Raw genomic sequence first — 9,895 nt, 5'->3', positions numbered from 1 at the left:
CCCCAGCTGTAAATGCCTCTGTGATCAGCCCAGGAGATGGGGATGCGAGTGTGGGTCTCATAAGAGCCTGGTCACCATCCCCAGGTCCTTGCATGCCCAGGTGGGGCTGGCGCCTAAGGGCGCTACCTGTAAGTGCCTGGCCATGAAGTGGGGATGAGGTCAGGGCTCAGGAATGTCCTGGGAAGCTTAGAGGAGCCCAGTGTCCTGGAGCACACGCCTCCTGGCCGGGTCAGAAGCTCATCCGACATTCAGCTGACCCTCACCCCCGATCCCGGCCCTCAGAGCCATGAGTCGGGGGCAAAGAGTTCTCAAGGGTCTGCTAGGCTGGGTTTGCACTTGGACCCAGGCCTGGAGAGCCGGACTTGGAGCAAGGGGCTGTGGCCTTCATGTCCTGTGCCCCAGAGATCTGCCCCTCCCACCCGAGGTAGGTGGGAATGGGGTTTGGGAAAGAGGTTGGGGTTTTGAGATTGGGAGTGGGGTTCTGGAAGGGGACAGCAGGGAGATTTGGGGAGGGGAGAGAGTTCACACTGGAGGATGGGGGTTGGGGGAAGGTAGGAGGCTGGGATCTGTATGCCTGCAGATGCCCCAGCTCTTGGCCAATGCCGCCTCAGGCTGTTATCAGCAACGGGTGCCTGCGTCCTGCTGCCCAGCACGTCCGGTGGTCCGGAGCCACTGGAATGCAGCAAGGGAGGCGGGGCTGGGGACCTTTGCTAAGGGCAGTGCTGAGATCTGGGGCAACATAATACGGCCCACAGGGCTGCTCAGAGGTAACCAGGTGTCCTCAGCATATTCTGACGATGGTGGGGTCCACACTACAGCTTGGGAACCCCTGTGCAGGCAGCCTAGGAGCAGGTTGACGCAGGGGCCCACAAGGACAGGGCCGGGTGACCTGAACTGTTCTGACTCTTCCTGGAAGTCTTTGCACCCAGGACTTCGGTTCTGGGCCTCAGTTTCCCCGCCTGTCCTCGACCTGGCCCACCTCCCGGGGCTGCAGGGCGGGTGATGGGGGTGACCCTACTCTGCCCCGCCCTGCTGGGGCCCGGCCACACCCTAGGGTCTGCAGGGGAGGAGGTGGAGCGGGGGCTTGCCTTCAGGGAAAAGGGGGCTGTAGGGGCGCAGCTTCGGCCTGTGCGTGTGTCTGGGGTCTGAGGGTGAGGCTCCGGGAGCTTGGTGGCGTCTGAGTGTGTGTGGAGGTCCGGGTCTCTGCGTGTCATCGTGCACACGTGTCTGTGCACGCCCAGTCGCGTCCGGGAGTGAGGGTCAGCGCCCTGCAGGCGGCCGCCTTGTGCCCGCCGAGGGCCACAGCGTCAGGCAGGGGCTCCGCGTCCCGCCCCGCGAGCCGCACGTCTCCGAGCTCCCGAAAGCGGAAGCGGGGGGCGCGGCCCGGGGCTGGGGGCGGGGCCTGCGACCTCACCTTCGCGCCCACTCCGCAGAGCTGCAGGCTGAGGCCGGGAAGGGTCGGGGGCGAGGCCGCGTCGCCGCCTCCCCGAAGCCTTTTCCTGTTGGGGGGAGGGCCCGCCAGTGACGCCCGGGCCTGTCACGTGGGCCTGACAGCTGGGGAGGGGGTGGCCGTCGACAATGTGGTCCCGAAGCGGCCAGCGCCGGGAGCTGCAGCGCTGAGACCCCCAGCCCGCCTGAACCAGCCCGCCTCCTCGGGCTCCCGGCCTGGGCCCCATCATGTTCTCCAGGAAGAAACGAGATCTCATGAAAACCCCTTCCATCTCGAAAAAGAACCGCGCGGGAAGCCCCAGCCCGCAGCCCTCGGGGGTGAGTGGAGCCCGGGCGCAGACCTGGAGCTGACACCGGCCGCAGGGGGACAGGGACCCGCCCTGTACTCGGGGCCCATGCTGGGGCGGCGGCTGGGGGCTCGTGCCAGTTACAGCCCCTACCGGGCGGGACGGCGGGGGCCACAGCAGAGAGGCCGGGACCCCGGCATTCAGCTCACGGTAGGGATCCTGGGAGTGGTGACCGCCTCCCTCCACTCCAACCAGGGCTGGCCGCGGGGCCCAGGGAGCAGGAAGGGAAGGTGCCGAGTTGGGACAATGTTGGGTTTGGGCCGCTGCAGGTTGGGGGCTTAGGCAATCTGGGGGCTCTGGGAGCCGTTGAGATGGGAGGGCTGTGGCCTGGCCATGGGGTTGATGTTTGACTGGCAGCAGATCCTCTAATGGGATCCACCAGGTTCAAGGGCTGGGGAGTGTCTCCAGACCTGGGGTGTCTGCAAAGCTGGGGGGTCTACAAAGCTGGGGGGTCTACAAAGCTGGGGGGTCTGGGATGTCTGCAGGCCTGGGGCTGTCCATAGGCTCTGGGGGTCCATAGACCTTCAGGGGTACAGACATAGAAGTGTCTTCACTTAGAGTAGCCGCGTTGTAGGAGCCTGAGGGGGGCTTGAAGGGCTGAGGACCCTCCCCACCCCCACCAGGAAGTGGGGACCCCCCTCCCGCGCCTCCCCGTAGGCCCCGCCCCGGCTGTGGTTTGGGTAGGGACCGTTGTTTGTGAAAGCTCTAGGGAAGAGGATGTTGGGTAACAGGTGGGGGGGTACACTACCAAATCTCGGCCCTGTGACCTCTGGCCTTTGACCCCCGTGGGGTCGGGGTGATGATGGCCCTCCACAGCCCCACTTCATTTCTGGGGAAACTGAGGCAGTGTCCAGGCCGGGAAATCCCTTTAACGAGCTCCCCTCGGACCTGTCCAAGGAGCTGCCCAGGAAGGATGGAGTTGATGCTGTGTTCCCTGGACCAAGCCTGGAGCCGTCCGCTGGGTCCTCCAGCGCCAAGGCCACAGGCACCCTCAAGCGGCCTACCAGCCTGAGCCGCCACGCCAGTGCAGCTGGTTTCCCGCTGTCGGGTGCCGCCTCCTGGACACTGGGCCGGAGCCACCGGAGCCCGCTGACAGCTGCCAGCCCGGGCGAGCAGCCCACCGAGGGTGCCGGCCCAGACGGCGTCGAGGACATCTCCCATCTGCTGGCCGACGTGGCCCGCTTCGCTGAGGGCCTTGAGAAACTTAAGGAGTGTGTGTTGCATGACGGTGAGAGCCATGGAGACACGGAGGCCTGGGTGGAAGACAGAGTCAGACCCAAGGGAGGATGGAAGGAGGGACTTGGGGAGGCTCAGAAGGGAATGGCAGGGAGGGCTGTGTGGGAGAGGCCATGACAGCTAAGGCTTTGAGGGATGTGTAGGAGTTTGGTGGCAGAGTCTCTGAGCGTACACTGGCTCAGGAGGTTGCCCAATTTATTTATTTATTTTAAAGGATCTGATGGCAATTAGGAGGGAAAGGCAGAGGAAATGTCCCATGCACGGGCTCAGAAACATGGAAACAGAGAATGCATTTGGAGGCCAAGGTGTGGGGTGCCGCTGGTGTAGGATGAAGGCATGACAACGCCAGGCAGAAGGGCAATGGGGAGCTATAGAAGGTGTTAGAGCACAGGACAGATGGGCGCAGATCTGTGTCTTGGAACGAAGCAAACTGGGGGTTGGCTGAGGTCTGGATGGAAAGAGATTCAGGAGGCACAGCAAGGGGTAGGATGGGGGCATCAGGCGGCTGGAGGTGCTGGGACCCAGCAGCCTGCAGGCCGGCAGTTCCGTTTTCTCCTCCACGCGGCCACTGACAGCCCTGCTTCCTGCCGAGTTATTTTCATCTGCTTCCTGTTTGTCCCTGGCAGCCCAGGCGGGCACCTCATGTGCTGCCTTCAGCTCCCGGCTCCTCCTAGAAACCACAGTGCAAGGGTCATGCCAGGCGCTCTGATCTGCTCCAGGCAGGCGCCCATTTTACAGATGACGAAACTGAGTCTCTAGTGAGGCCCTGACGCCCGGCTCACCCAGCCAGTGCAGGGCAGAGCCAGGACTGGACCTCAAGTGTTGGAGTGGCCTCTGCACCTTCAGGGCGCTAGTTGGGGAAGTCCCGGTCCCCGCTGGGAGGAGTGGGAACCCCTGGGTTATCTGGTCCCATGGGCGGGGGCTAGGCTGGTTTCCTGGGGAAACCCTAATCTCGGTTCGTTTCCGATCCTGGCGCTTCCTTGGAGGCCTGGCCTGGGCGGGGCTCAGCTCCCAGGCTCCTGCAGGAGGTCCGAACTGGGCCAGCCAGGGTGGGACACTTTCTTTTATTGTTTTCTTTTTATTGATTGATTGAATGATTGATTGATTGATACAGGGTCTTGCTCTGTTGCCCAGGCTGGAGTGCAGTGGTGTGATCGAGGCTCACTGTAGCCTCGAACTCCTGGGCTCAAGCCATCCTCCCACCTCTGCCTCCTGAATACCTGAGACTACAGGCATGAGCCACTGTACCTGGCTTATTTTGTTTTATTGTTTTTGAGATGGTGAGATGGAGTCTCACTCTGTCGCCCAGGCTGGAGTGCAGTGGTATGATCTTCGCTCACTGCAACCTCTGCCTCCTGGATTCAAGTGACTCTTCTGCCTCAGGCTCCCAAGTAGCTGGGACTACAGTTGTGTGCCACCACACCCAGCTAATTTTTGTATTTTTAGTAGAGATGGGGTTTCACCATATTGGCCAGATTGGTCTCTAACTCCTGACCTCATGATCTGCATGCCTCAGCCTTCCAAAATGCTGGGATTACAGCAGGCATGAGCCACCGCGCCTGGATTTTTTTTTTTTTTTTTTTTTTTTTGTGTGTGTGAAACAGAGTCTCACTTTGTCACCCGGGCTGGAGTGCAGTGGCGAGATCTCAGCTCAATGCAACCTCTACCTCCTGGGTTCAAGTGATTCTTCTGCCTCAGCCTCCCGAGTAGCTGGGATTACAGGCGAGTGCCACCGTGCCCGGCCTTTTTTTTTTTTTTTTTTTTTTTTTTTTTAGTAGAGACTGGGTTTCACCATGTTGACCAGGCTGGTCTTGAACTTCTGACCTCAAGTGATCCACCCACCTCGGCCTCCCAAAGTGCCAGGATTATAGGCGTGAGCCACTGCGCCTGGCCAATTTTTGTACTTTTTGTAGAGACCAGGGTCTCCCGATTGCGCAGGCTGGTCTAGAACTCCTGAGAGCTAAAACCATTCTCCCGGCTCCGCCTCCCAAAGTGCTGGGATAACAGGCCTGATCTACCGCGCCCGGCTGGGGGCGCCTTCTGTGCCTCTCGGGGCCGCCCCAGGCCAGAGGAGACCCTGGCCACTAGGATGTGGGCTCTAGTCCCGATGCTTCTCAGCTGCTGAGACCCTGGCGAGCCCATTCCCTCTCTAGGTGTCAGGTGACTTGTCTATAAAATGGGGCCACCTGCCTGCAGCGATGGTTGTGGGGTCCACCCCACAGCTTGGGAACCCGCGTGCAGGCAGCTAGGAGGGGGCCCACATGGACGGTGCGGGTGGCTCGGGGTCACCCCGACTTTTCCCGGGCTTCCTCGTTCCCGGGCTTCAGGTCTGGGCCTCAGTTTCCCTGCCCGTCCTCGACCCTCCCCACCTCGAAGCTCTGCGGGTAAGGAGGGACCCTGACTGGGGCGAACGGGACGCCAGGGCGGGGTTTCTCTCGCGGGGGCGGGGCCTGCGGACCGGCCGGAGCCGGTTTGGCCACCGGAGACCCCCATCGGTCAGCCTCCAGGCCCCACGCCCTCGCGGTCTCCGCGCCCCGACGGCTGCGCCATGTGTATCTGCGGGAGTGCGCACCCGGCGCTGGACGAGGGCCCCGTGCGCTGCCGGGCGGGTCCCCGAGGTGAGGGGACAGGTGCAGGGTGCGGGGTCCCCAAGCGCGTAAGGGAGCACGTGGCGCTCGGGCCGTTTGCCGCCCGTGGTGGGGGAGCAGCGGCTGCCGCGCGCCTGGCCTGGCCGTGCGCACCTGGGCATCCCTGCGCTGCGCAGGGGTCGTGTCGGCCGCTGGCTTCCTGGGTGGGGGCGGCGCGGGGACAGCGGGGGCGCAGGCCCGGGCCGCGCGCGCGGAGTGGCGGGCGCGGGGCAGGAAGGTCCCGGGAAGGGGCGTGGCCGGGACCTCCCAGCGGCTTCCCCGAGCTCCTGGAGCCCCAGTCCCATTCCCGGAGTCCGCCGCATCCAGCAGCGAAGACGTGCTCCGGCGGTCAGTGGGGAATCTCTGGCGGGTGACTCGGGCGGTCTCTTCCCGGAGGTGACGTTCACCTGGGGTCTTCGGTGCCGAAAGAGACGGGGCAGTTATTTTTTCAGATTTCACTTTGTATTTGGGGCATTCTCTGGGCGGTACAGTCAAGTGTCAAAACTGCCCCTCCCGCTGGCCTCTGTCCTCTCTGGCACCTTTCCCCTCCTAGAATTCCGTGGGTTTGTTTTCACCACATGGTGTGTGCCTGGCTCTCCATGTTTCGCCTATACTCTCTGCTTTTTTCCTTCTTTCTTTTCTTCTTTTCTTTATTTTCCCTTTCCTTTCCTTCCCCTCCCCGACCTCCTTTCCTTTCCTTCTTTTCTTTTTGAGATGGAGGAGTCTCACTCTGTCACCCAGGCCCGGAGTGCAGTGGCACGATCTCAGTTCACTGCAACCTCCACCTCCCGGGTTCAAGCGATTCTCCTGCCTCAGCCTCCCAAGTAGCCGGGATTACAGGGGCCCCCCACCACACCCAGCTAATTTTTGTATTTTTAGTAGAGATGGGGTTTCACCATGTTGGCCAGGATGGTCTCGAACTCCTGACCTCAAGTGATCTGCCTGCTTCAGCCTAAGTGCTGGGATTACAGGTGTGAGCCACCATGCTTGGCCCTCTCTGCTTTTTTCTTCTTCCATTTGAGAACGTTCGAAAAGGGCATTTACCTTTTTGTCATTTATTTTATTTCTTTTCTTTCTTTTTTTTTTTTTTTGAGACGGAGTCTCACTTTGTCGCCCAGGCTGGAGTGCAGTGGCTGGATCTCGGCTCACTGCAAGCTCCGCCTCCCGGGTTTATGCCATTCTCCTGCCTCAGCCTCCGGAGTAGCTGGGGCTACAGGCGCCTGCCACCTCGTCCGGCTAGTTTTTTGTATTTTTTAGTAGAGACAGGGTTTCACCGTATTAGCCAGGATGGTCTCGATCTCCTAACCTCGTGATCCGCCCGTCTCGGCCTCCCAAAGTGCTGGGATTACAGACTTGAGCCACCACGCCCGGCCTTGCTATTTATTTAATTTCTTACAGAGATAGGGTCTCACTGTATTGCCCAGGCTGGTCTTGAATTCCTGGGCTCAACCCATCCTCCTGCCTCAGCCTTCCAAAGTGCTGGCGTCACAGGTGTAAGCCACCACTCCTGGCTGAGGAAGGCAGTGAAAGCCAGGTTCCAACAGTCAGATCTGACCACCACCCTCCTCTGCTCTAACACCTTCTATGGCTCCCTATTGCCCTGGAGATAAAGCCAAGCAGCATCCCTCTGCCTGGCGTTCTCATGCCTTTAGAGTTAGTGTAGATGGAAAAGCTGTGTTATTGTTGAGAAATGACTTCCCCTCTCTATACCTCAGTTTCCTCACCCAGGTAGGAAGGGCAGAGAGAGACCTGGACAGGGCTATTAGCAGTCCTGAGGGGTTAGGGCAGGGAAGGGGCCTGGTGGGCTGCATGGAGGAAGGAGCTGCAGGACTGTAGCTTGAAGGACAAGAGGCAGTTTGCTTTCTGGAGGGACAGGAAAAGCATGTTCTGAGCAGCAGAGAGTGCCTAGGCCAAGGTCTGGCCTTTGCTGATCTGGCCAGTAGCCCAGGGAGGGACAGTGCCCTCCCCGTAGTCTCGAAATGAGCCCCAGGCATCTGCCCACTCCCACCTCTGCCTCAGTTTCCCCATCTGGGAACAGGAGCTCTGAAGAGGGAGGAGGTGGACAGACTTTCCCCGGGACCAGGCCCCACCCCACTGCTCACTCCGACTCTGCCCAGCAGACCTCCTTGAGGCCCGTCGCCCGCTGGCCCACGAGTGCCTGGGTGAGGCCCTGCGTGTCATGCGTCAGATCATCTCCAAGTACCCGCTGCTGAACACCGTGGAGACGCTCACGGCAGCCGGCACCCTCATTGCCAAGGTCAAAGGTCAGCCTGCTGGAACAGGGCTTTGAGGGCTCTCTTCCTGGAAGGGCATCCTGGAGGAGGGCATGTTTGAAGTGGATTTTGAAGGATGCATAGGAGTTTGACAGGCACAACAGCTCCCTGCTGTTCCCACTGGGTTAAGGGCTCTGGTCAGTTCTTGCAGGGATGGTCACCTCCCAGAGTGGGCCCACCTCCTTGCCCTTATCTCTGCTTCCCAGCCTTCCATTACGAGAGCAACAATGATCTGGAGAAACAAGAGTTTGAGAAGGCCCTGGAGACGATTGCTGTGGCCTTCAGTAGCACGTGAGTGCGGGAGCCTGTGGGTCAGAGCAAGGGAGCGTGGGGGGCCCGGGTGTCTCTCGATGGTGACCCCGCTGGCCCTGCAGAGTGTCCGAGTTCCTCATGGGTGAAGTGGACAGCAGCACCCTCCTAGCAGTGCCTCCCGGGGACTCGAGCCAGGTGAGTGGGGAGGGCCGGGGCCACCTGTGTCCAGCTTCTGGAGGCCAGCTGGGTTCAGGTCTGCAGGGCCCGGCCAGTCACCCTGCTGTCCCTGTGTGCCTCGGTTTCCCTCTCTATCCGGGGGGCAGCAACTGTCCCCTGAAGGGTGGGCACTGAGCAGGGCCCCGCATGGTGCTGGTCTCACCTGCGTCTCCATCCTACAGTCCATGGAAAGCCTGTACGGACCGGGCAGTGAGGGTACCCCTCCCGGCCTTGACGACTGCGACGCCGGTAAGCCCCCACACAGCATTTGAGGGGTGAGCCATTGTGGGGGTCGGGCCAGGCTGAGCAGGCCCCCGTTCCCTGCAGGCTGCCTGCCCGCCGAGGAGGTGGACGTGCTGCTGCAGCGCTGTGAGGGGGGCGTGGATGCCGCGCTCCTGTATGCCAAGAACATGGCCAAGTACATGAAGGACCTCATCAGCTATCTGGAGAAGCGGACGACGCTGGGTGAGAGCTGGGGTCCCTGCAGGGTGGGTGTGGAGGAAGGCCTTGTCCCAGCATCTCACACCTCTCCCCGGTCTGCAGAGATGGAGTTTGCCAAGGGGCTGCAGAAGATCTCTCACAACTGCAGACAGAGCGTCATGCAAGAGGTGGGGGCCCCGCGGGCACAGGGCGGGGGTCCCTGGGCCCGGGTGTGAGTCTCAGCCCCATTTCAAGGACCCAGGGACCAAGAGCAGGGGCTTCCCCTCTACATTAATGGGGGTGGCTGCAGGGGCCAGGGAGGTGGTGGCTGGGGTGCTGGGGCCGCCCTGCCTCCATCCCTCCCCACCCGGTGACCCGGTGCCCCACCCACAGCCCCACATGCCGCTCCTGTCCATCTACTCGCTGGCCCTGGAGCAGGACCTGGAGTTCGGCCACGGCATGGTGCAGGCGGTGGGCACCTTGCAGACCCAGACCTTCATGCAGGTGCGTGGTGCCTGGGTGGGCGGGCTGGGCCGGGGCGTCACCAGGGTACCCACTCACAGCCCGTCTCGCCCCAGCCCCTGACCCTGCGGCGACTTGAACACGAGAAGCGCAGGAAGGAGATCAAGGAGGCCTGGCACCGCGCCCAGAGGAAGCTGGTGAGGCGGGCGGGGAGGGGGGCGGACGGGGGCGGGCAGCGGGTCTCGGCGCAGGCGCAGTCCCAACAGTCCCAACCCCAGCCCCATAGCGGGGACTCTGCGGTGAGCGCTGCACAAACCCCGGCCTCCTGCGCATGCGCAGCCTCGCAGGTTGAGCCCCAAACCGGGTCGGAGATGCTCCAGCCCCACCGCCCCCAGCTCTGCCTGGAAGAACCCAGGAGCCCGGCGCTCACTGCTGTCCCTGCAGAAATGGGGAGAAGCCGTGCCTACCTCAGTTATAAACAGCAGGTCTCCGGGTTGGAGGGAGACTCATGGTCTCTCAGAACTGGGAAGGCTCCATGGCTCCTGCCTGTATTTTTTTTTTTTTTTTTTTTTTTTTTTTCAGCGGAGTCTGGCTCTGTCGCCCAGGCTGCAGG

General features: G+C 61.7%; 1 protein-coding gene across 4 annotated transcripts in view; it reads left to right on the top strand.

Moving 5' to 3' along the window:
* Positions 1–1,423: 1,423 nt before the first annotated feature.
* ARHGAP45 (Rho GTPase activating protein 45) overlaps positions 1,424–9,895 on the top strand; it is a 21,016-nt gene continuing 12,544 nt past the window's right edge. Inside the window, exons 1-10 of one of the 4 annotated variants that reach the window (XM_007994570.3) lie at positions 1,424–1,767; positions 2,694–3,024; positions 7,780–7,923; positions 8,139–8,223; positions 8,307–8,379; positions 8,583–8,649; positions 8,728–8,865; positions 8,944–9,008; positions 9,214–9,324; positions 9,399–9,479. In XM_007994570.3, coding sequence (XP_007992761.2) covers positions 1,678–1,767; positions 2,694–3,024; positions 7,780–7,923; positions 8,139–8,223; positions 8,307–8,379; positions 8,583–8,649; positions 8,728–8,865; positions 8,944–9,008; positions 9,214–9,324; positions 9,399–9,479 — 1,185 coding nt within the window. In that variant the 5' untranslated portion in view covers positions 1,424–1,677. Of the gene's footprint in view, positions 1,768–1,814; positions 1,947–2,693; positions 3,025–4,802; positions 5,651–7,779; positions 7,924–8,138; positions 8,224–8,306; positions 8,380–8,582; positions 8,650–8,727; positions 8,866–8,943; positions 9,009–9,213; positions 9,325–9,398; positions 9,480–9,895 lie in introns of those variants that run through there. The other 3 variants (XM_037994559.2, XM_007994569.3, XM_007994571.3) reach the window with 3 other exon arrangements.

Source organism: Chlorocebus sabaeus, chromosome 6 (assembly GCF_047675955.1).
Source record: "Chlorocebus sabaeus isolate Y175 chromosome 6, mChlSab1.0.hap1, whole genome shotgun sequence".
Taxonomy (NCBI): Eukaryota; Metazoa; Chordata; class Mammalia; order Primates; family Cercopithecidae; genus Chlorocebus; species Chlorocebus sabaeus.
This window is presented reverse-complemented; position numbering and strand designations above follow the sequence as displayed.